Genomic DNA, 27,322 nt, shown 5'->3' with positions numbered 1-27,322 from the left:
AGACAGTACCCTTGAGTGTATGTCTCAATTAGCTTACAAGGATTTGTTGCCTTTGCTCAAAATAGCTTCAGAAGTTAGACACAGTTATTCTGTGTGGCATATTATCTCTACTGTGTTATTTTACAGGCAGGTTGAGTTTTTAAAAATATATTAACCCTGATAATGATGTGGAGACTTCCTGCTCCTAAACTAGGAAGTTGTTTCCTAAAATTTAGTAACTTGTCATTGCAGTGACAAGTTGGTTAAGTCTTTAGCAGAGTCTCTAATCATCTGTTCTACCTTGGGATTTTCAGCTCCACTGGTTGCTAACTCCTTGTCAATAAGCCCCAGGTTGTGCAAATTGAGGATGGAATCAGCAATAATCCGCGCTGTCCTTTTCTGGTAGCCTCCAGACGTTACCATCAGGATTGGGATTCTGCGGCTTCTGGCAGCCTTGAACACGACTTCATCTCTCTTCACAATTCCCTGCAAGTTTACAACAGTTACAAAAAAAAAAAGTGATACAAATATGATATTTTAGTTCTAGCCTATGGTTTATGGGTATATAGTATTGGATGCTTGATAAGTGATTAAGACTTACATTTTACAATACGAATAAAAAATTGATTTAGAAGTCCTGTTAGCAGGTTTACATGCATAATCATTTAAAAATAAAAAAAAAGGAAAAACAGCAAATCAAAAATCCTTGACTTGATTTTAGAGGACACAACAGATAAAAGTTTTTAGTATAAATTCCTAGAAGAATTCCTGCTCAAAGGCCTTAAAGTCTAAACTGACCACAAAGTTTAGAAATGTTCACCCTATTTTACAGGTGAGGAATTGAGACTAAGAAAGATTGTCTGAATTCAAAGTGCTTTAGTTTGTGCTCAACTTGCACAGCACCCTCTGACAGAAGTTTAGCAACTTGATCAAGATTTCACAAATCTACAGAAGAACCAAAATTTCAAATCAGATTTTACATGTTCGCAATTACTAGCGGAATTATAAGCTTCCAGTTTCTTTAATAAAAGCTAATACTAGAAGAATCTATGGCTGAAGGGGGAATTGCAGAATGTAAGTAATGGTAAATCCACAGAAAGGAAAAGAAATTCTAAATAATCTCTTACCAATAGAGAAGGGTATGGAAACTGAAAAATAACAAAGATTGCTGACCAAGAGGTACTGTACTGTCATTGAACCCATACAACAGAGGACTTTGAGTCTCAAATATGTACATGTGGGGGAAAAAGAGAGAATTCAGAAATAAGTGAGAACAGAATTAAAATCTACTTTTGTGGAAAAAGTAAAAGCAGAGAGTTCCAGAGATACATAGGAGGCATAAATAATCCATTACAACTTCTCAAAAAAAAAAAAAAAAAACTAACAACGTAATAGACAACAGCTTACAATGGACAGCTCAAAATTTAAATAACTGCAAAAGTTGGAGAAGGGGAAAGGGACTAAAATGCAACCAAATACAAAAAATTAAGGAAGCAGCAGCTAAAGTGTTACAACAAAATGAACATGCACTACTCAGACTGGTTAGAGGAAGACTGTAAGTATATAAAGAAATATTACCCTGCCATTAAAAAAAATTAGACCACAAACAAATGGTAAAGGGAAAGAATAAAATTCAAATGTAGCTGAAAAAACATTTTGTAAAACCATACAACAGTAATGGTTTTTGTATAGTTTGACACAGCTCTGTGAAAGAACAATGGGAGTAAGGAATAACTGAAAAATAAGACAAAGGAAACTTGAGAATTATATTAGGAACAGATCCTTAAAGGAAATAACAGAATTACAGTATGAGCTGTACGTCCCCTGGGAACTATTGCTGGATGCAGCAAACATTATACCACACAAGAATTGGAAGCAGTCACTACTCATAGGAGCCTAACCGCCTCATCCCTGCTCCAGCATCTCCAGTGGCTGAGCCTGGAAGAACTGAGGGAAAACACAGGGGCTAATTCCAGCATTTGCGTGTTACCAAGAAAGAAAATACGTCAAATGGAAATGACAGCCTGGTACAGTTTCCACTTACAAACAAAGATAAGAGGGACTTACCTGCTACACCTCAAGTTTTCTGGCTACAGCTTCAAGCACCAAGAAACTATCACTCATAGCCCTCTAAGGAGGCATAATTTTGAGCAGAATTAATGCTGTAGCAAGATTTTAAAATAGGGATGACATCTACAACTGTTGGACTGAAGACTGGACTAATGAACCTTGAAGAGATGAATTATCCAGGTTCAATGCCTTCAGTTTCAGCATTTGCAGTAGCCTGGGATTTCAAGCTTGGTGAAACATGCCATTCACACCTAAGCCAACAAGATCAGAGAGACAAGAAACTTTGCCCTCAATTCAGAAAACAAAGGCTTGAGCTACAGAAACCTTTTCTCCATCAGGCACCTGAGCCACTGCCTATGCAGAGAAATGGCACTCTGCCTTTCATCTCTACTTGTGACCAGAAGAATCATTTCACCTTTCTTTCCCCATCTCCACTCCTACACAGCACCCAACAAACTACAATTAATTTTTCTTGCCAATTAACACTGGTCCTTCTCAAATGGCAGAAAAAAATTTGAAAAGGCACATCTTAAAGTATTCTCCGTCTATCACTAGCTTCCATTTCTCTTGGTGGCCACTGCTTTCCAAAAAGCTCTGCTCCACCAAATGAGATCTTACACTCCAGGTCATATCCTCTCCAAGGTCAAAACCAAATAAGTCCAAGTCCCTCAGCTCTTCCTTTCTCCTTAGAGACGTTTACACAGCCATGGAAACAAAACCTGGAGAGTCAGAGTGGCTCCCAAGTTGATCCACCTTGGGTCCGTTGAGGACTTTGCAGGCAGTCAGAAAGCAACAAAGCGGCTGCTCAGTGACAGAGATGATAAGAATGAGGAAATATATAAGGAAGCCAATAAAACCCAGCAAGGAACTAGAGCTCTGTGCAAAAGGAAGCATTTGAGAACTAAAGTACTGCAAAACAGAATGAAAACTGAACAGATCAAGTGATGGCTTGATTAGAAGGGAATCTAAGAGCTCACAAATCAAGAAAGGACTTTTCTATATCGAACTGGTAGACATTAAAAGAGAACCAAATGTGAAAACAAGAGAGAGAACCGAGGAGCTGTCAGAGAAGGAATCATAAAAAAAAAAGGAGGAAATATGAGATCTGTAAATGTTTATTTTGAGAAAAGCAGACTTGTATCTGGAAGGTGAAGATTTCTATGAAGCTATACAGAATAAATCAAAGTTTAAATCTGGTACCAAACTGGGGAGAGAGAAGGTAAACTGAACTGAAAAAGAGTAATAATATTTGTATAGAAAAGAATAAGGAAAGGGAAAAAAAATCTGCTCATTTGCTAAGAATACACAGACAGGCTGCACAAAATTCCTAGAACTGGAAGATTCCAGAAGAGCAGTTTAAAACAGCTGGGAGCACTATAGAGGAAATTAAGTGTAAGATACATACTGGGGGCAGGTGATAAAAGAAATACATTGCAGAATGGGTTATGTGAGGCTAAAAGAAACAAAGAACGAACAAACCAAACAGGAAAAATAGGAGTCAGGTGAAGTGTAACAGCCTGGAACAGGCATCTGAAGAACAAAAATATTTAGTCAGGAAGAGACAACAAAAATATATGGTGAAAGAGCAATGGAGATGTATCTATATGTAACTACAATAGGAAAATGCTCTGGTTTAGTGTAAAGTATGCACCTTCCCTTCACTTAACAAACAGCCACAAGTCACTCTTAGGACTGCCTTCAGTATCTAGTGAGGAGCAAAAGTCTGTAGGTATTTTAGTATTATACAAACCTGAGGCGAAATAGCAAGTCCTCCCAATGGATCGCCATCCAGAATATCAGTCCCAGCATTATAAACAATGATGTCAGGTTTTAATTCATTTAATGCTCCTTCCACGTGAGTATGTACCTTCTGAAGATATTCTGTGTCCTCTGTACCCCACTCTAATTCCACCTTGCGTTTTATGGCACCTACAAAAAAATAAAATGTTTTGATGTTACTCAATAAACAAAGCATTGCTTTGAAAGAAAATGCAAGATTTAGGTAAGCAAGAGAAAATGATAACATTTCTAGAAATTTTGTAAATACATTGCCTTTTCACAGAACCTTGAATTAAAGAAAATTATTCAACTACTTGTTTTCCCAGCAAGTGTAAGCACAATGACCTTGAAAAAAATTCCACTTAAGAGAGAAAATTAGATGCAGGGGGGAAAAAAGAAATATATCTCAGACACAAGTGGAAAATGTTATTGAAAAGCAGCTGATCTACATGTCCATCTACAAATCAGCAAAGAAATCATAAAGAAAATTATTAACTTAAAAGTAACCTAAATAAAGCGTAAGGGAAAGAAAACACTGAATTGCTATTGCAGAGGAAACAGTTGGGGGAAAACACAAGATAAATATCACTGAGAAATTAAGATGTTTTATTTTTATCACAACACTCAAAACTTAACAGCAAGGGATCATGTATCTATGTGAACTGCTTTATGAATGTCTAACAAGATTCAGCTTTGCCCCAAGCATTTTCAATTTAACGTTCTTACCCTGTAATCCCACCAGAAGAGCAAATATCTATTCTTAATTTAAATCAATTCTTTTCTAATGCTTCTAAAAAAGCATTAGAAGTAGAAGAGGAGGGTTGAGAAGGTAGAGAAAAGAAACCCAAGGTTATGCAGCCTAGCTTTGGGTGCTTTTATGGAGTTATGCGTAACTCTAAATCTGAATTAATCAAATCTATGTCAGAGGTGTTTCAAGGTATGACTTCCACCTCACCATACCCTAGCGCCTTGAATTAAATGACTTGGAGTCTTAAATCGTAAGTGTGGATTCAGCATCCATCAAGTGTACATGAATGCATTCAACACAGAATGATATTTATTCTCATGATTGCTGCGCAGGTGGTTTTTCCTGCCTTCCATCCTTGTTCAACATTAGTGAAGCATTCTTTTTCTTTCTTTTATTTTATTGCATCAACATTAGTTTCAAAGATTTTTGTTTCTTGATATTTTTCCTGAATTCTTTTCTTAGTGTTATATAAATGTTCATGTAAGTCTGCACAGCTGTGCTCTTCTGAACAGCACTTAGAGCCTCTTCAGGGTAAAGAATCTGCTAGCTGGATAGAGCTTTAGAGGAGGAGGTAAACACATGAGCATGGGGGACAAATAAGTATTGTTCTGATGAAACCATTAAGAAGTTGAGACTATCATGAACAAGATCCCATGCCTCTGCAGGTCTCTTGTCTTCATCTCAACCACAAAACACAGAATTAGTGATTAGTTATTACCCAGATCAGGGACTACCCAGATGATGGACACAGTAATAGATCTGTAGGTTAGAATGAACACAACTTTTGCATTTATTTGCCTTTTGTCCATCTTTTGCTAACTAGTGAATGTACTTCTACAGCTTTGAAAACTGTAAAATGACACTCAGACCAACAGCAATGCTTTTTTAAGGCCTGAACTTTGAGTTTCAGCTGTCAACTTTTTATGCTCACCCTTCAGTGAACTAGTCCTTTTCCCCATCCATCTTCTTTCTCTTCCTAAACCTCTGTGTAATTCCAAACTACTTCCCCTTAGGGACTCAATATACTTATGGCTAAGCATTAAACAATGTTAGCTAGTCTTTTTTTTTTTCTTCCTAATGAAGTGCATGGGGCAAAAAAAAAATGTACAGAAGAGACTCCTGTAATAAAACGTGGAAAAAATGAGTACGAAGTCCAGGGAGACAGTGATCAGTTAAGAGTTTACCCTAAGGATTCAAACTCTCAGGTTCAAGCCTCTACCTCCCTTCAAAAAGATGCCCTCTCTGACCTCATCTTCGTCTGGTCACCTAGCAGGAGAGAGTTTAAAGGATTTAGACACTGAACTCCTAATTTAGACACCCTTATGCAAACTACAGGGAACTATATATTCACATGCTTTTGGCTGCAGCCTTCCGCAACCTCACGCTTCATGTGTAGGAAGGGAATGCTAGTATTCCCAGCTTCACAGGAGAGTTCAGTATTTCAGATTTGCTAACAAGGGCTTAGTCTGTTTTGGTCTTAATCCGTCTGTTCAAAATGTTGCTATTCGATGTATGAATAAAGGGATGCTTTTCTTAGAAAAAAAAAAAATCTTCATTTGCTTGCAATTTGTCTGCTTACAGACACGATGTGCTTTAAATGGTCATTTTTTAGTTTAATACCTTGAAATACATATACTACAATTTTCAAAATCTTTACTAGTTAAAAAACAGAAGCACAATGCATTGCCAAGTTAAGTAGGTTTTCAGAATGACAGCATCATTGAAGAAATTCAACAGCAGAAGAACATCTCCCCCAATAAACTATGATTCAGTTAACAAATTAGCCTGTAATAAATGGCAGTGTAACAGAATCAAACATCAAATAAACTTAGGGCTTTTGCATTCCAATTTAACCATTATCAAAATCCCACTAATTAATTGTGACAGGTCATCAGACACAATAGGCACATCACAGTAGGGATAAAGAAACAACAACAACAACAAAAATCAAGCACCAGCTCTTAACATTTGTATGACTTCCTTTTGCTTCCCAACTTGTTTCACATTCAGATGCACCTTGTTTTCTAGATGCTTATAAAACAAGTTCTCCTGGAAAGACAACACCTACATATGTTATAATTTATAACTTTCAAAGGAACATGAAACCTTTTCACACAGTATTAGTTAATCCCTAGTGAATTCTTTTATAAATTTATTGTAAGGGAAAGATTAAGTTCTAACAGTTATCTTCAAATCAAAAGGATCGCTTAACTCACTGTTCTAAGCGTGGCATGAGCTGTTGAATGGACTGCTAACAAAGTCCACTAATACCCACACCTTGCATTCCTGAAATTCATTCCAGAAGTGAGGGAAAACACTACAGCGTTAACACTATTGTGATATATCACAATGATCATTGAAAATCGTATGTTCAATGTGAAATTAAAAAAAAAAAAGAAAAAAATCTAGTTAACGTTGTTGCAAGGAAGCTTACTGGTAAATGAAGAAGTTATTTAACAACATAGTAGGTCTTTTACATTTTGGAATATGAATTTCAATTATACTTACGTTTAGCAAATCCATCCCCTGGATAAATATATCTATTGTATGCATCCATAATATATACCCGATGATCATCCATAAAGTCCCTCTCATGGCCATTTCCCTGAAGGAAATTTACAGTTAGCTATTCCTAACACAATTAAATAATCTGCAAATTCTAGAGTAATCAAGACTACAAAGACTACAAAGACTACTATATTTAAAACTCCTGTGTCATTCTCTCATTTATAGTCTTGAAGGTTATTCTGAGGTGTAGAGTTTTGGGGGCTTTGACAGTATCAGTCTGAAGACTGCAGGTATTATCAAAATCAACATCTTTATATCTCTGTGAAGGCGATTATCATAGATCTCATTGCACATGTAAGAAAAATAAACGAAAATTAGAAACTAATTGTCTTCAGCGGTATCACAAAAGCAACTGTGACCACCAAATAGATCTCTCATCTTCCAATTGTGGAAAAAAAAGTCACTTTCAACTGCTGCAGGGATACTCATTTCTTAGACAAGGATTAATAAATAAAGAAATAAAGCAGACTACAGCTCTTCTGACAATTCAAGCCGTGGTGAGATAAGTAATCCCTGGAAAAATTACAGACACTGAAGACCCAACAGTTTAACATATTGTTTAACACCAGGAATTCCCTACAAAAAGACTGTATCGGGTGTAAAGACGGATGCTTAAGAGAAAGCTCAGATTCTGAGTATTTCCCCCTCTCCCATTTCTGAATTCTTTTGGCTCGCATTTAGACTTTTTTCCACTAGTATAAAAATCATCTTTTCACAGCAATCACTAAGATAATTTTGCTGAAATCAGTGTATCATACAGGACCCCAGCCCCCACCCCCAATAGAATTTCATTTAAACTATAGAAACAGACATTTCCACAGATATATCTTCTGTAATTCAGTTACATAATTTATGTCCCTGGACAGTTAAGCTGTATTTCTGCTATAACTTCCCCTCCTGGAAACAAACAAACAAAAACAAAAAAAAAAAGAAAGAATCACTGGGCTAAAGCTAGTCAATGTGTGTGAAAAAGGGAATGGGAAGAAGCAGGACTGCATTTCTTTATGCTAAAGAATGGCAACTCCTACCTATTTCTTCAGCTCCTTTGATCCACAAATAAACAGTTCATCAACAGAAATCTAAGAATATGAGAGCCTCTGGGTGAACCATTTTCTTATGAAAGGTGAAACTCGCCAATGCACCAAGAATTGGAACACTTACAAGATGAGAATATCTGCATACTTAAAAAGGATCTGCTGAGCTACTACTTCACACACCTCTCATTCCCCAAAGAAAGGAAACAAAGGGGTGATTTAGTATGCAGACTGAGATTACCAGCATGATAGCTGAAAACAAAATACATTCCAAGAAGTTTTTAAAAAAACAAAACAAAAAACACTCAAAAAAAGCACAAAAAAATTCATACTCTGACAGAGATGGCTGAAGAGAATCATGAACACAAAACATCTTTCTATGCAAGATCTATGTCCTTATTTCATGGTAATTTTAGGATGCCTTAACTTGCAGATAAGAGAAATGATGGAAGATGGAAAACTTGCAGCCATTAGGCTTCCTCACTGCGATGGAGCTACTTAAAAATGGTTTATTTACACATAATAAATTATCTTCAACGCTTCAGATTGGACATAATTTTGGTACATTAGCTGCTTTTCTAAAAATACTACTTCCCTCCTTTCAGGATTTTGGGAATCCTACCAAATATGAGATTTGTTCTCAGTTCTCACAGTAAATCACTTTACCAGGTGAAGAGTGATGTATTCTTTACTTCATTAGCTTGAAGCCAGGCCTTCCATTAAAACATTGAAGGTCAAATTCATCCCCTGCAAAGGTTGCTGCAATGATCACACATGCTGAACTAACTGTAATTCTGTTTTAAGAGATTCTTGTTTCTTCTGGGATACTAATCTACTCTGGAGACTGTTATGCCTCAGATCAATATGCAACTCAAAAATATTTTTAAATCTAGCCACATGATGGAGCTACAACTCAGTTTAATTTTATTAAGCTGGCTTAACAGCCTTTTGGACCATAACATAATTAAACAACTAAATTGTTCAGTTTCTATCATGATTACCTTTGTATTCTGTGAGTTGACAGTTTATACTACTAATAGAAAAAATGGTATTTATCGTGCACTTGTATTTCGAGCAAAACATCTGCGACACTGAATACAGGTAAACCACTCACCTGATGAGCATCCAGATCAATAATTGTGGCTTTAGACACCCCTTGTACTCTTTCAAATAAGAACTGGATACATAAGCAAAGAAAAAGATGGAGAAAGTTATGAAGTTAGGTGACAGATTAAACTGGAGGATTGAGGCTTGAACAGTGTATTACTGTTCTGATTTGAATGTAGTGCGTGTCCATTCATTTCATTCACCAAATAAACAGCTAAGTGATTCTAATATATTTAGTTACAAAAGCTCTAGTTATCATAGAATCGTTTAGGTTGGAAAAGACCTTTAAGATCATGGACTTGATGTTCTTAAAGGTCTTTTCCAAACTAAACGATTCTATGATTCTGACCTCTGCAACTCCTCTCTTCCACTTAACAATACTGGATATGCATTATGTTCTGCAGCATCAAGTACCACACCATTTTTACATGCCTACCCACCTATAGATGGCTTTATTTTCTCTTATTAAGATGTAAATTAGTTCTTATGAATTTATGTGGATTTTTTTCCATTTGCACAAATAGTAGAAAATACTGGTTTAAGAATACTTCTTACCTTTACAGCCAGTGTGATATCAGCATATGCACAAAATCCTCCACCTTTGTCACTTGAACAGTGATGAAAACCACCCCCTAAACATAAAAATGTTGAAGAGGTGAAAAGCTAGATACTAAGGAACATAGATGGTCTTTGCAAAGAGACAGAAATCACTTACATGTCAGGCACTTTTTTTCTTCAGCAAATACCGCACCTACAGCTGTTAAACCCTTACCTAGCAGCAACACAAAACACCTCGCAGGGTTTCTGTACATATCCCATGCGTGGCCTACCAGACCACCAGGCAAAGGATCTGCAGACGCCCAGATTAAAGGGAACTGTCCCTTTCATCTAGCAACCACCCTAAGAACTGAGAAATGTACATACGTAACACATGGTGCCTCCATGACACAGCATACCGCTTTGAAAGTTCAGCTCCCCCAGGCATGTTGGAGTTGCACAATTACCGTTATGGGGCAGGTGGAAAGGACATGGGGAAAGTTCTCTGCTATGCTGAACACCGGGTCAAAAAAAATACCAAACTAAGAACCATGATGTTATTATTTGCACATGCCTTTGTATTCTGCAAACACTCAGACCAGAACAAACTTCAAGAACTCCTCTTTAAAACACAAACACACTCTTTACCTGAAAAAAGTACTTAGACCTCCTCCTCCCAAAACGTATTTTTTATATAATAGAACAGAACTTTTTACTGAGAAACCCTCTACAAATATCTAAGCAAGAAACGTAACAAGCTCACTTTATACATAACTAAATATGACAGGCTTTTGGATTTGTTTTTAATGTCTATTTAATTTTTAATATTGGATAGTCACTTTGCAGAAGATGTGTGTAAGAAATAATGGAAAAATCCCAGAATTTATGAGCTCTATGAAAAAGACAAGCTAAGTCTTACACGACACAAAACATTGCTTCAATGATTTACTGGTTTTGCATTGCTATTTGCTATGAGCAGGAGAGCAGATTTGTATTCACTGTATTTGTAATTCGTTCATTCAAGTCTTTCAGGAAAAACTGCACAGCCAAAAATAGACACTAACGGGTACAGCCCTGCTCTCCAGCATATCAACCAACACCTTGATCTGGTATAATATATAAATTAGCTGATGACAAGATCTATGAAAATTATTTTATAATTTAATGAAAACAAAGATTTTATTGAAATATTTACATTTACTCTAAACATTTTTCCTGATTTTTTTTCGCACTACTTCAGTCCAAACACCTTTTTCCTTATATATGATATCATATGTTTATCCAGTTATCTTTTTTTCATTCAAAAAGTATTTAATTATAAAACTGCAATGCGGGGGATAGTGGATAAGAAAACAAATCCTTTACTTTTTCCATTTTTTTTTCCTTTAGAGCTGATTTTAGTCAGACACAATCCAGTCACTTTCTGTTATTATAAACAGAATACACATCATGCTAAATGAAAGTAATACAATCTTAAACACACTATTTCAAGTATCATTTAATGCACCACATTTGTACTTACCCACATTGATTGCCCAGCCTCTATCAACAGCAAGTTTTCCTGCCTTAAGAAAATTACAGTGAGAACTTCATGAATGAACGAGGCAACCATTTAACACTGTCTGCTGCCACCCCAAATGCAACTCTTGGTATTTGGACATGCCCATTGAATTTTCGGATGTTTTACCATTGCAGGTCATTCTGAATCAGATCTCTGAATATGAACCATACAAAACTATCCTCAGCATAATTACTTGAAAAAAATATTTGATATCTCATCTGTATTTCATTCTCTGGCAGTTGAACAGATCTAAAACTAACTGCCCTTTGCAGAGATGAACACCGACTGCTACCAGACAAATGAAAAAGGGAAAGTATAAGTGTTGGTAAGAGTAAAAAATGAGCAAGAATCTCCTAATATCCTTCCTGTTCATGTAAAAATAGGAGGAACCTAAGCTCAAAATCCTGAAAACACAGATTAACATCGTTTCAGCTGGGGATGGGGACAGAAAAATGTTACAGTATGAAGTGTCCTGTGACTTCCTTTATTTTTTATGTGATATAACATGCATAGTATAGAATATTACCAATCTTTTTCCCTCCAATACAGAAAAACTGTGCCTGTATCTCACCTTTTAACTCAAGTGACATTCAGGGAAGTGAAAGTATTGACAGAGAAGAGATACAGAAGGCTTAAATGATGAAATTTTATTTTAAAAACGTGACTTATTTTGGCCAGGAAGAGTCAAGCAAGTGTTTAACTGCAGTATTCCTTAAGCATCATGTTAAAAAAAGAAGATATTACTAGATATAATAAAAAAAAAAAAAAGAGATTAAAAAAATGTAAAAAGAGATTATTCTTTTCCATAATCACGGAAAGGACATATTACACATCATATATGAAAGGAAGTTTGGATAGTTGAGAATTCTTCATCACCAATATTTATATTTGAACAGTTCTAATTTAGTATTAAGAAAGCTACTGGGGAGGTAAACATCATCCTGTTATGAATGTGCTAACTTAAACAAATTAGATCTTGAGAAAAGATTGTAGTTTCTGAACTATAAAACCCATTAAGTCACAGGGAAAGCACATTATCTGTGATTTAGCATACTTCCTAGGGATTCCTCACCAAAAAACAATCTTCCCATATTGCTAAAAAAAAATCATTAAAAAGTACAGAAACTCAACAGGAATTTTCATAACGAACAGGACCGTCAGGAATAGCAGAAGATTGTACTTCTGAATTGTACTGTACAAATTTTATTGTCTGATGAATCAAAACTGCTTTTAAAGTACATACCTATTTCCCCATAATGAAAAATAAAAAAGGTAAAAGTAACAGCATATGGCATCAAGATCAATCCAAGAGCAACCAGTGATGTCATCCGTATTTCAGGAGGCATAATACAAAGACATAATAGACAACTAGTGGCTACCTCTTCTACATGACCACATTTATAACTAGCAAACACACATTTATGAATTAAAGATAACACAAGCACAATGAAAAACATCACAAAACTTATATAAAAACATTGACTAGTTAGAAGCAAGTTGAGATAGATTTCACACATGCATACTGTCAAGACCCTCAAGAAATACCAAAGGTAGAATATTAGGAAACTCTAGACTCTTCCCAATTATTTCTGTCTTCTACCATTTCCTTCATTGCTCATAACTATTGTACAGAAAGACAGTGTGGCTATAAGAGAAGACTCTGCATGTTCCTATTCAGACAGGACTTTGCAGACCAAAACCCCTCATCTCAATAACCACTACTGACTGCAGTCACAAATATGGCACACGAGAGAACTGACCAGAAGTCTGAAGTGATGCTGAAGGACCAAACGGAGACAGAATGGAGCTACTTCTTTGTCTGTGAGTAACAACTAAAAATTTTTAAGCAACTTGAACTACATGGACCACATGAAACCAGAATTCTTTCTCTCTACTACTACCCAGTCTATAAAAAGTCAAACTACCCGCAACCTTCCCAGCAGTCCACTGAAAGCAAGATGACTACACAGATAGCACCAAACTGGTTTTGTTGATATCTCCAGCTCCTGTTGGTAAATTGCTAGGAGAAAATGTTCCGGGTGTTCATGCAGGTTTGCATTAGGGAGATGCACTGTGTTCCGCCTCCATCATCTCCACTTTTGCCAGCTAACACCTACTAAAGGAGGTAGCACTTTTTGTTATCTAACCTATTACCATAATCCAGTAAGTCTAAAGATTTAGCCAGAACCTAGCATGTTCTTTCCAAACTCACATACTTAAATTGTCCTTAAAGGTTGGTTTAACATTTTCAGTAGTTTATCTGGTTTTCTCATGCTTATGCAGACTTTTAGGCTTCCACAAAAGCATCAGACACCGCTACACTGTACCAACACTTTCACATATTTCCTTACCTCACTATTCTTTAACTTTAAGTAACATGTACATCCAAGAAGACAGAGCAACACAAGGGAATTAAAGTAGAATTAGGAAATGGGATTTAAGAGGTGAGAACAACAATAGTCGGAAAAACAGAGTCCAAGGTAGGCAAGATACATACAACTTTTCTTTTACAAAAAGAAAGCCATTTCCCATTCACAAGCCTGAATTAAAACCAGACTCAGCAACCTGCAAGGATACTTAAACGTGGCAAATGTCACAGGACTCACTATTGTTCTAATGATTTAGGAAGAAACCACTGGCCATTTTTATTTAACAGCTCAGAACAATAAGCAGCAGTTAACTCACTTCACACAGACAATTTCAGCATCAAGGGGGTAACTTTTTGATTTTTCCCTCTACTATCCTCACATTCAAAAACTTACTGGAAATCTTCCTTTGCTACTTCTCTGCTGTGTTTACAACTCTCACCTGTGCCTCCAATCATAAACAAGATTTTTCTGAACACATGCATATGTATGTCAATACATTTTTCAACTACTCTGAGTACTCCACAGTATCATGAAGAGCTACATTACGTAAACACTACGTTCCCCATTATAAATAATAAAATGCACCATTTTGCAACACAGCTCAAACATGATGATATACTCAAACTTTTTGAAGAGCTCCAGATTTTAAATATCTATGACCAGTGTTTTGGATATTACAAAGGGAGTTAAGATGACATGCTTAAAACATTAAATTGCACTGTTATAAGGTGTTTCTGAATCTTAACAGTAGGTATTTAAGTTCAGTCACAAGTTGCCCAGTCCATTCTATTCCTTTCTCCACTACCTTTTGGTAACAAAAGACAACAACTGGCAGAGAGTTACTTTTACATACACACTTGCAAATCCAGCCGCTGGATGGGACACAGATTTAACAACAGTACTAAAATACTGAAAGAAATTGCATTTTTTCCAATAAAGCATCAGGCATTGAGTAGTTCTATCATTAAAAAAGTAAATACCACAGGATATTTCATCTTGCCTTAAAATCTGGTAACTACTGGCCCTCTACTTTCATTTCACATAGTAAAACCCAAGAGGGCTGAAACTTAATAGTGCCCAGATCCACTTATACACATAAATGATAGTAGCAACAGTTAATCTCAGATCAGCCCCACAAAATTAAAGAAAACTTGGAGAACTGCTTCACCAAACTTTTGGGCTCACTCACATCACTCTCTAGGTCAGACTCACAAACAATTCAACCTTTTTCATTGTTTCTGAAAACCATACTGCACTGCCTTTTATGCGCTAGTCATAGAAAAGCTCTTTATATTATTTATGTCTTCAATGAATTCTTGATACATTCACGAAGGTAAGCATTAAAAATAAGAAACCTTGATTCCAGTGCAGATTACTAAGTACCTACATTTCTGTTGACAGTAATGGGAAGCTACCTATTAGCCTATTTCTGAAAATAATGCCATTCCTTTATCATTCATTTATGGCTTCCCAGTCTCGCTCACCTTTAATATCCAGCAGTTGCAATAAATCGTAATCTCATATCTGGCATAAATGTACTCTGAAAGGTTTGCCAACCCACGACAGCGTTCTTCAGTAACTGGCTTCAAATAGATATAGAAAAAGCAGTATGGGCTTCTATTCTTTTCACATGCACCCACTGTGACAGCTACCTTCAGAAAGAGTAGCTAAAATGCGGCAAAGATCTATTTGTACCACAATATTAATGATTTCAGATAGGATTATTTGTCTTCCATTTATGTGACTGTTACAGCTCACTGCCTGTGAAGAGAGATTGGGACTGTTACCATCTTCTCCCAGCACCACGCTGTTTAGTTTCTGAACTCTAGCTCTAATATGAGAAGGAATGATAAAAAGGGCAGAAAAGGTTCCACTAGTTACCGGTTTACAATTATGAAGGCATCTTTTCCTCAATACATGGCTTAAATAACTCATTCTCGGCTCCAGCTATTAACTGTTTTCTTTCCTCCTACTTCCCCAACATCTCTAATGGCAATTCTCAGGCAAAATTAAATGTCTGGTGACACTTACACGGCTCTTCTGACCAGAGCACTCTTAACTAATTAGAAAACAATTCTGTCAGAGGTGAAACAGGCTACGTCTCACTGGAGTTCAGCTGAGCTGCTTATGTAGTATTTACAATAGAAAAAAGATAAACTAGCTTTAATCATTAAAATGAGCAAGGTGATATGATTTTTAAATTTAAACTCTTACCCAGTGTCAAGAGCAACCAAACCATGCATCTCTTTCCATAGGGTACCAAGGACATTTGGTAAATATGTGCTTTAAAAATAGCTTCTATATTATCAATTTTGAAACCTCCCATTCCTAGAATTTGCCTTTATTTGAACGCTGTTCAAAACTAATTCAGTTTCTGTATTTGCCGTAAATCCTGCCATATCTATCATTGCTTGCCCAGGCTGCCCCTTACTGTCTCTTCCACTTCTGAAAATTACGGACCATAAATCAGGTATGTCCTCCACCTTGGTAGCTGCTAAAAAGTGGCAACTTTGCTCGTGTGTAGGACTGTACACTAACTCACTCCCCTCTACAGGCCTCCAGGGCTCAAGCCTTTGAGTTATACAAAATATCACAAATCACAGGTTTATAGTGTTTTGATCAACAAGTTTAAACACGGTAAAAGTGAATCAAGAGCACCTTACCATTATTGTTCCTCCTGTCTGGGTTCGTAGAGGTTTCAAAACTTTTCTCTGAACAACGAAATTGGGAAGAAAGGCAACTGGTGGAATTTCTGTGATTGTAGCCACAACAAATGACCACTACAAGGGGAAAAAAAATGTTCCAATTAATGTAGCCTGTCTTAATGATGACATTTAGATCTCTTATCAGTTGCTATTTACAGAAAAGGAGCTCACAGGTCCTTAGCAAGATTTTTAATACTTATAGATGGAGGTGACCACAACAGTCCTTATTTATAACCTCCAAATAGGTTCGTCTTCAAGTTGTTAACTATGAGAATCATCACTTTCAATCACCATCACTAGGTTTTTCAGATTTTAGTATCAAATGGTAATAAATGAGCAATTTTTCAGCAAGCTAGTATTTCAGAAAATCTAATATCCCTGGAATTGGGAGGAAGAATTGTAAACAGTCCTTCAGCAGTATTAATAGCAAGCTACACTTGATACCTTGTTCAAACCTAAAACATCTTTTCCTGTGTCAAGTCAAAAGGATATACCAAGGAGAAAGGAAAAACAAACAAACAGACAACTCAACTAAGAAGTTCAAATACTTACGTGAACACACAATGCAAATTTTAACATGGAGAATTGATTAAAATTTATTTAGCATATCAAACACTTCTGGAAAATGTTTCAAGGAAACATTTTGTTAAAAAGTCGTATCATAAGAATATGATTTGAAGGTTACAACACAAAATATGCGCAATACGTAAATGCTTTTTTTGCAAACACATATAGATTACTTCAAAGAACTTCTATAACATTGCTACCAGCGATAACACTTCTAAATATATTTCAAAGCATAAGTCACAAGCAAGAATATACCTCTTCATCCAATACTGAAACATTCAGGCACCGAGAATTACGGATTTGACACCCTGTACAAAGATTCTGAATAGATCCTATTTTCTTGAACATTAGGAAACTTAACTAGATTCAGTACATTTATTGCCCAATTACTGTTAGCTGTCTGTTTACAAATAATAGGATGTACAAGCAGTCAATTTTAACCAAAGACAATCACATGCCAATTTCAGGGTCCTTTGATATTAAAAAAAACTTAAGCTGATTTGGCTTCCCAGTTACCAATGTTTAAACTACAAAGTACTATTGGGTGAGGTGGAGGGGTGGTATTATTCATAGAGTTCTTAAGTACTAACTATATTTTGTTAACAGTTCATTTTAAGCTCTTACTACTTTTATATTTGTAAAACATTATTCTGTTACCATACTATCAGCTCTCCATCTTTAATAAAGTGCTTTAATTATTTTATAATACAGTCAATCTTGAGAAAGTCCTTTTGCAAGATATTTTAGATTTTAAACAAGCATAATGTAAAAAACTAGATTCAATCCTGTTGTTCTAAAATGGAATTAAAAAGGTCATATTTGGATAAAATAAATTTTGATCTCAAATGTGAACGATGATCACAAAATTTCAGGAAGTTTTAACACAGTTTAAAAAAAAATTAATCTCAACAGGACGAAGTGGGGGCAATAAAGACTCAAATCAACATGTACGCTGCTGCAGGTTTTTAAGTGCATGCAAGAAATCCAGACATGGTACGAGTAAAGAGTAAGCAAAGCTTTCTATTCACAGCTGAGGACATTTACAGAACAGTGCCAAGCCCAAAGACATTCACTGCTTCAGACTTAGTCTTTTACTGTGTTTATGTAATTCCTAGCATACAGGGAAAAAGTCATTCGACGGTGAGAAAAGTCTTGGGGTTCAAGAATAGACTAATTAATATGCTTCTCAAAAGACACCACTATAATAATTGAGAAATATATTGCCTCAAACTGTGGACAGTTTTGCACTTTTCTTCAATGTGCTAATTTTGTTTTCCAACATTTCCTGCAACAAATTCTCAGAACAGCTATGTATATACTCAAAAAAAAAAAATCAAAAGGAATTGGTTTTATATAATTGTGTGCTTCTTCATGTTGTAAAAATAAAAAATTATTTTGAATAGATGAAGAACTACATTAATTATGTTTTCCAGGCTGTCAGTTGGCTTCCATAACACAAGTCCTCACACATATTACTTTCCTTTGATAGAGAACAAACCCTTCAAATTTTTGTGTTGTGGGTTTTTTTTTTGTTGTTGTGTTTGTTTTTTTTTTTAATCGCTATTTTTTGCATTCAAATTGCATGTATCAGAATAATATCAGTTACTATTTCTTTTGGTAGATACTTGCTTTCACTCAGCCATCATCAAATTAGTGATTCTCTAGTAAAGTTTTGTAGATGTGTAATTATGTAACTTAACAGAAACTAAAACTTGGTCTGGATTCAGGGAAGAGTAATAATCATATATAAACACTGTTCAATAACATGCCTTCACTTTTTCTTTTTAGTTATCAACTCCATTTAACTCTTTCTTTGTTTTTATTCCTAATATCATAAGATTTTTAAAATTATTTACCTTCCTGTGTTTTGGATAAATAATTAAATGTATGAATTTAAGTTTCAGTTTTTAAAAAAATTCACTCCCTGTTTTCTTAAAAGGAGTAAAGAAGTCAGGTTAACCCTTAACCAGGTATATTTTCCTTTAATACATGCCTCCCACCAAATTAACTACTAGGCGGTATCATTAAATGTGGCTAAGTGTAGCACCACACCAAGATGTTACATCCAAAAAAACCCCAAAACCGAAATGAAACAAAAAAAAAATCCCAACTTTGAGAGTTCTTAATTTTCCTTGCTTAAGCCCAAACTCTGCAACAGCATACACATTTAATGAGGATATTCTTGCAGGACTTTACTTATAAAGTATTGTTACTATTAACTTTAATTCCTTAACTATAAAAACTCTTCTTAGTAAAGTTAAATAACTTTACAAATTATTTCAAATTATTAGTGTTCAAGGACTAAAAGTTAAACTGAAAAACTAATCTTAGGAAGATAAAGCTAAAGTAGTTGCTTTTATGCTGATACATCCTGGATTAATACAAACAGCACATTAATGATCAAAACCAACCTCTGATATACTGCCTTTTATGTTATGCATTCATTGCATTCCAGCATTTTAAAATAGCCAACAACACATCAAATTAAAAAAAAAAAATGCAATTTTGTTCTTTAATATCTAAATTTAAACTGTGTTTAAATCTTTGATAAGTTCCTGGAGCTAGTCCCAGCTTCAAGGGAAAATTCACAGACTTAAAAATCCAACACCAAGCAACTAACATGATTTTATATTTAGAAGCTTGCCTAAGACAAAGCTATTTGAGTCCATCTTCAATAGATAAAGAAAGTATGTTTTTAGCTTGAATTAACATAAGATAAAATCATGAAGGAGAGTAGGGAGCTTGTAATTTTCACAAAAGTTTCTAGGGCGAGGTACATACACACTATTATCATCAGGAGTAAGAAACTGATGATAACCAGGTGCTATTCCCAAGAAAACCAACCAGCCAAAAAACAATCTTGGTGCATCAGTCTCCCAACCAATGAGTTGGAAATACTAAAAGGAAAGAAACAAATCACTGTTAACCAAATGCTACCCTACACTTTTCTTTAAGAGGTCTAATAGTTACTTTAGCTGCAAAGAATGCCCTACAGCATTCGCACAGGGGTGTCAATACTGAAACCTGTCAGACCTTGTTCCCCAAGACTGAGTATTCTTGTTCAGTGCTCTCTCCAAGCATATTCAAATATCATTACCTTCAAAATAACATTTTTTATATACCCACAGACCTTTACCCCACACATTAACATTTACATTAAAATTTAGGTGAAGAGGATCAAATTCCATTATCTGATCTACGACTTTTTAAATTAACATTTTACAGCAAACCACCACTAGCCTTTGTAAATTTTTCACCAATGAAGTTTGAAAAAATTGAGCGAGGCAAAAGCACAATGTAGGAAGCAAAGAGAGACAACAGATCACAGCACAAGAAGTGCATGAACTGATGAACTGAGGGGAATTTTAAGCACTTCTGAAGGTGCACATTTTATCCACATGCTTTCAGCTGCCGAGTGACCTACGGTCACTAACACAATGCACGCAGCCCAAGATACACTCTGTGCTGTTTTATCTGAACACCTCAAACAGCCAGAAGAATCATGGGCTGAACGATTATTTTACAAGCCTGCTTCTACTGCCTTCATTCCCGGGAGTCCAACCTCCCTCCCCAGGCACACTGCCAATACCACCAGGCGACAGAGACGGGCACCTCTGGTCTCGGCAGATGCACTCACATGACCGGGCAAGAGTCAAAGCACACAAGCACTTGAGCACCAGAAAACACTCCCTATAATCAAATCAATCCACTTTTCAATAGGCATGAAAATTGACATTTCTAATAAAATTATTTACTTCTTATTTTTAAACCTACATAATTTGCAAATATATAAAACAGATTAAAATTTGTTAAGTTCAATTAATCGATCACGCGTTTCAGATCACTTTCAGAAAAGCACATCTTGCATTCCACTGACACACAAGCGTTACCCCCATCATTTGCATTCCAGTATTCACTCACATATGTTATCATTGAACCTTTCATACATAAAAACGGTTCAAGTGAAAGACTTATATGGTCTGAAACTAGCTTTAACCTCATTGCCTAAGTCCTTCTGAAATTTCAGAATGCTGATATGCAGGAAATTCATTATTTTACATAACACTAGAAAAAGGCAGTAAGTGGAAAAGTACTGCAAGCCAATTATCCGAAGTCCAGTCGTTACCTTAGAGACCTAAGTTCTTCAAAGGAGTAACTGAGGCAGAATCACCTCAATTCAAAAGGCCAAATTTTGTTGTAAGGACTAGTCACGTTACCTAAAGCAGGGAAACAGGGAGACCCTTCCTTCCAACACAGAACTGATTTTCAGTACTCTTTGATCTACTTTGTGCATACCATTTTGTTTCTCTTCAACCAACCTCCAGCCAGCTTCTTCAGTTGCTGCTAAGATACCAACCACCACCTCTTCTTGCAAGTGTATGGAATTTCCTACCAAATTCATGCTCAAATTTTAAATGAAGAATACTCAAGTGCTCCGTTATTTTAAGAGACCTGGGCATTCCCAGAAACACAAGCATCTTTGTAGTCTTCAGAGCTGATCTAACATAAAACTATGCCATTTATTGGTAGATCTGTATTTGTCTGGATTTAAAAAAAAAAAAAAGTAGCACAGCAGACTTTGGATAAGGCAATACAGAGGATACCCAGGGCCTTTTCATGTCTAGCCATATTATTTTTCATTTGCAACTAAGCACTTTTATCTTTGCTGCTGGGCAGGAATTTGCTGGCATGACCAATACAACATCTTCCAGTTTCTACAATTGCAGGAAATATTCTCTCAAAAAAAGGGGAGCAAGAGATAGGCAGTTAATCACATCTGAATGCACACGACAGTACGGGTTTTGAACACTAAGACACAAATTATACAGACAACTCCCTGTGAAGCCATCCTGTAGGCATTAAAAATATTATTACGGTATTCCAAACTGAGCTATGCACATTACACCCTGTTTCAAAAAAGTGATTCAGTAAAAGAGGTGGGTGGTTCTATGGAATTAGAAGCTCAATATCAAGAATAGCTGCAATAAGATCAAATCTAATGATGTATGAAATTGCATGTAGCTTTATAGCAAAGAATGAGGAAGTATAAGAGAACTCAGAAAAGGAGTAGGAGAGAAAAAAGTTCACACAAATAATAGGTCCCTTACACAGAAAACTAAAACATTCCAGAAATAGCAATACAAGGAGTCTTTCACTGTGGAAGGGCAAAGATGACTCAAAATAACTTCTTTTGAATTGTGAAATGGAAGATTATTTCTAATACAAATCCATTCTCTGCCCTCCAAGTAAAGAGTTGCAAAATAAAAGCCATGTCACCTGCAGTCATAAAGCAACCTTGCATTAAGAAACATCCAATGTATTTTCAATTTCAGAACCACATTTTACTAGAGTAAATCAAAACTTACACTTCTGAAGACTAAAACCCTCGTACTAAAGAGAGTATCATTTGCATCTCAAACATTAAAATCTTCCTTATGTTCATTTAACTTTGTGAAATGCTATTTCAGGTCACCTATATAACATGGTAGACCCTCTTTCCACTCCACCCCTCTATAGTGTGAATTGCCTACTATTTCTATGTTTTTCTTCCAGTATTCTCAATGACAATGTTGAATTAAAAATATACCGTTCTATAACCTGTGGAAGTTGATTCTATAACAAATCTAGTAGGATATCTGTTGCCCTCGACACTAATTCTAGACAGTTTGCTTGAAAAACACATTAATAAGTACAGCACCTTTAATTTATTAAGGTAGCGCCTTGTGTGAACAACCAAGAGATCTTCATCAGTAGCTTCCCGTGCCTGTACAATCAAGTCATCTGCAATTAGTTTTTCTTCTGAAACAGGAGAGAAATAACAATTGGCATTGCATACCATCGCTTAACTTTCCATATTTCACCCTGCCAAAGAATTTGACCTTGATGTAATAACTTCACCTGAAACAACTTTTGTTTACTCAGTGTTTACAAATTTTCCAAATACATACGCTCTATACCCATAAGCTATTAAGTTAGCATGTATATGATAAATACTGTTTACAGAAAGTTTTCAGTGTGTAATCATGGTAACTTCTTCTTTAAACTAAAAGAAAAGACAGATAGTGACAGAGGATGGACAGACACAAAAGAATCCTTACAGTCTAGAGCTTGATACACCAGGGAAGTCTTGGTGCTCATACCATAAATATTCACCACTCTCTTAACATGCTTTAAGAAATTCCACATTTCATACTAGTATTTAATTCCTTAAATCAGAGGAGAATTTAAAAAACAAAAATCAAAATGCTAAATAAAATAATTGCTTGGACATTCATGGAAGCGAATGCTTACACTCAATTAGGATATTTCTGTCACACCCCTGCCTCCATTTAATTTCAAGAAATACCAATGACCAGCTATTAATTCTTCCCCTTAGAGACCAAAAGATAATTTATTTTAAAACCTAGTTTTATAAGAGCAAGTTACAAAATATCACTCCAAGATTTAAGAATGTGATCAAAGATAATACGTTCGAATGCATACATCTGGATATACTTGCCAGAAAGTTCAAGTTAGGGTCAATTAAAAAAGCCAAGGAGTCAGAAAAGCAATGTTGCTTTGCATACAATCACTACAAACGACAAATATAAGGCACCATGCTGATCTTCCCAGACAAATTTTGATATTTAATTGTTGCACAGCTGCAGCCTCCTAAGACTGTACCTATTCTCCAATTTTATATTTGGAGGAGGAAGAAAACAACTCACAACTGTGAGAGATTTTGTTCTGAAGCATTATACAAGAACAGCACCTGTAACAATATTTGTTTTGGCAAGCTTACATTTCTCCTGACTGAGGCTTGAGAAACATTTCATTCATTCATTGGTGCCAGACAGAAAGCCAAACTGCTAACAGTTTCATTCTCAAGGAAGGAGAAGGTAAGTGTAGAAAGATTTTCACTGGTGATTTTCTAGAAGATGATAGGGAACAGTGTAGGTCAGCTGTTGCCAGGAGTTGCTACAGAGCCAGAGAAAACCAGGAGCACCCTGTGGTATCCTGTGGCTTCTTTCTGCTTTATAAAGCAAGGAGAGTAAAACGATTGGGAAAACTAATTTTCTCTGAAAGACTGAGAGTAAAGAGTGGACACTTAACACAGAAAAAAGCTACAGGAAAAGACTTTACTCAGAGAAGGAGAAGAAAGGCAAAGGTTTTGATTAATTAAGAAAACGGTCATGGAACCCAAGACTTAATTATTTAAGGTTGTTAGAGGGAAGATCCAAAACTCAGCTACTAAATGGAGTGTTAGAATTCATTTAACCTCAGTTAAATGAATACAAGGCAGCCTAAAGTCGGAAGGGCAATACTTAATTGCAAAAGATCATCAGTTGAAGGAGTCATTAGGACCACATAAATGGAAGAGGCCTGGCTCTCGGACAACCTTTGTCTTGGCAAGAGAAAAAAACTTTTTTTTTTTTTTTAACTTGATGAGAAAGCTTAAACTTTCAATGAAGAGATGGCAAGATTTTACAGGCCCTGATCCTAACCTTGGTTCTTACATATGTATTTCCTTAATGTGTTTCTGCCTATATCTTTTAATTTGTTTAAACAAAAAATGAGCACCAAACAGTTCTGCCTGTCACCAGAGGCGTCTCAAAGCTCTTCCCAATCATTATCAGAATTATATCATGAGGTTGATAAAGAATGGATTTATACAAGCTGCACTTATCTTTCAGCCTAAAAAGCACCATTTGCCAGTAGACTGCCTGCAGTCTAAGTTGAATAACTAAGTTACACCCCGCAGCAAGCCGGGCATTAACACCCGTAGTTTCACAAGCCACAAGGAATGCCCCAGTTCTGGTTACACCAGGTGTAAAGCAATGGAAACACAAGGCTATAGGAAGCTAGACACAGTACTCCCAAACTGCAATTCAGGTCTTGCAAGCGAAACCGTTTGTAAGCTTGCAGCTAAGATAGGAAGGATTTTCCATTCATTGCTACAAAACTGAAGTCTGTGTTCTGTTTTAGATCCAGGCTTGGTCCTCAAAAGAAAGAAGAAACTGGAACTGCAAATGGCACCTATCCTCAAGAGGGAACTTAAAGGAAATCTTGTTCTCATACATTAATCTAGAACTGAAAGTGTTTGAATCATTAAAAATCTGTTGAGTATCAAAACTTGGCACGCTGAGCTACATCCACAAGGCTCCGGCGTTCTGCACCTAACTCAGGCTAGGCTGAAAGTCAGGATTCTGGTGCTCACTTCAGAGGCGGAAACAGTTCTCAAATATCCCACATGAGCATTGGCTGTAAAGGCCAAGCAATGAAATTCTGCTCACTTCATGCTTTCATTCAAATTGCAAAGACCAGAAATATTTTAAGACAGTCTAAGATGTTGCTATGCTCATGTTCCTCCTTACTCCTTTTTACTCACAGTCTTGTAATGCTCTGGGCCGGACTGGAATGAACCAAACTAGTTACTCTGACTAGTATTATTCACGCCTCTGGAGAGAGCAAATCATTTAATGAGCTTGAATTTTTAATCCCATTTCACAAGTTTCACTCTGCGCAGACGCCACGACTGAGCAGAAACCAAAACTGTGGGTTGACTTAGTGGAGCAGGCTAGAACATACATTTTCAAAGGACTGTGAAACAAACCTCTGTATTGAAAAGCCCTAGTGTAGGATGTTTGCTCTAACATTACAATTTCATCTTTTAAATATTTCATAGGCAAGATCTTCAACAATGTGTAACACATGACATCTAACTCACCTCAGAAATCCTACAATCAATTTAACTTGCTAAGATTTAAGTCTGCAAATATGTAAAAATACTAAAGTACTCCAAATATGATTAAAGAGCATAGCTCAAATCTACACAATGAGCAATGATGATGTACAGTCACTATTATATTGGCGATTATTAACGTAAGTCTGCACTAATTACATAATTTCTACCAGCTTTTGTGCAAATGTTAGTCTAAGAGGTACCTTCTGTTATCTTACCTTTCAAGAAATTGATTACTTTTCCCCATTTCCCTGCATCGAATGGATGCAGTTTCTCAAGTCCCATGAATGTGATGTTGTAGTCTGGAGAATATACGATAGGCCAGCATGCTGATGGAGCATCCTCATACAACTCAGTTCTGTGAGGCCTTGAAAAGCAAAAAACAAACTACTCACCATTTTTAGCAACTATTTACAAAGTCAAATGTTTTTCACTGAATTTCCAAATTACAAATTGAAGTCTGTATTAATACCAACTTTATATTAAGAACGATTCCTGAAGATGCTATTTCCCACGGTTACTGAAGGAAACACTTGGTTGTTTAACTGCTCTTCAATGGTAGGGTCAGGGAGAGTAACATCTCCCACTTCCAACCAGTACAGTCAAACTCTCAAACTAACCAGTAGTGGGGAAAGAAAGAATAACTGAGGAATGTACATTAATGAATTATGAAGTTCATTGCAGACATTAATTAATGGAAACATTTGCTTCTCTCCCCTCACCTCTCCAAGCTCATCAGGCAGCACCTCTATCTTAGAAGGTGCATCCAGTTCTACAGACAACATAACCATAAACAAGTACATTACTAGACTCACATTTTAAGGTCTGTATCAAAAGACAAATTGAAAAAAACAAACCACACTGTTCCTACACGTGCTGCTTCTAACAACACAAGGTTGGCAAGACTTCTAGGATCCTTTCCTAGGAGCAACAGATTATTTTGTGACCAGCTTAGCAAAAGTAAAGAGGCTTGGGTTTGCATCTGCGTACCATACAACCACAGGAGAAACTCTCGACTCTAGATCTCATGCCTGTAACCCTTAACCAACACTTTCCCTTATCCTCCCTCCAAATTCTTATATTCTCCAAAACTCAATGGCACAGGCAGCTCGGAACCCTCCTTCACAAGCCATTCACAGAACAGGCAAGCGATGCCCTCCCTGCTCTACATTTACAAATGCACACACCGAGTATCTGGTGACCACCTCCGTGCACACATGGGTCAGCAGGCCAAGCCCGAGAGGCGACTCTGCTCGCACCCGTGCCGCGCCCCCCCGCCTCTGCCCCAGACCCTGCCATGTACTCGCTCTGCTGCCTTATGCTGAGACACCTCCTGATCCCAGAAATTTAGTTCAAGTTTGCAAAAGGCTTCGCAACTTACTAAGACAGAAGGGTCCTTTGTCAGGTGAACAATACAAACAGAAAAACCCTTATTTCCAGCCTGAATATGCTCAAAACCACCCTTTTAAAATCCAGTTAAAAACAAAACAAAAAGCCCAAAGACAATGGAGGTTTTTCACCAGAGCCCGCAGTCCCGATCCCCACATACCACCCACACACAGGGCCGGGGCTCCCT

The 27,322-nt window shown here is 36.4% G+C and overlaps 1 protein-coding gene across 1 annotated transcript; it reads right to left on the bottom strand.

The window, feature by feature from the left end:
• Positions 1-122: 122 nt before the first annotated feature.
• On the bottom strand, positions 123-26,107 carry HDAC11 (histone deacetylase 11). The gene is made up of 9 exons (XM_009581707.1): positions 25,965-26,107; positions 22,723-22,823; positions 16,416-16,532; positions 11,345-11,387; positions 9,841-9,917; positions 9,293-9,355; positions 7,085-7,181; positions 3,800-3,978; positions 123-465 (listed from the first exon to the last, which is right to left on the bottom strand). The coding sequence occupies exons 1-9, from the start codon at positions 26,029-26,031 to the stop codon at positions 223-225; spliced, it is 987 nt and encodes a 328-aa protein (XP_009580002.1). The 5' UTR covers positions 26,032-26,107; the 3' UTR covers positions 123-222.
• Positions 26,108-27,322: the final 1,215 nt, after the last annotated feature.

The sequence above is a fragment of the Fulmarus glacialis genome, unplaced genomic scaffold, assembly GCF_000690835.1.
Source record: "Fulmarus glacialis isolate BGI_N327 unplaced genomic scaffold, ASM69083v1 scaffold34887, whole genome shotgun sequence".
In the NCBI taxonomy this organism is placed as follows: Eukaryota; Metazoa; Chordata; class Aves; order Procellariiformes; family Procellariidae; genus Fulmarus; species Fulmarus glacialis.
This window is presented reverse-complemented; position numbering and strand designations above follow the sequence as displayed.

Excerpts from the sequence above, each read along its gene's own strand:
- HDAC11 (XM_009581707.1), bottom strand. The coding sequence starts at position 26,031 with ATGGGACTTGAGAAACTGCATCCATTCGATGCAGGGAAATGGGGAAAA. Across the intron at positions 9,918-11,344 it reads AGGCTGGGCAATCAATGTGG|GGGGTGGTTTTCATCACTGT; the intron begins GTAAGTACAAAT and ends TTTTATGTTTAG. Across the intron at positions 3,979-7,084 it reads AGGGGATGGATTTGCTAAAC|GTGCCATAAAACGCAAGGTG; the intron begins GTAAGTATAATT and ends ATTTTTTTGTAG.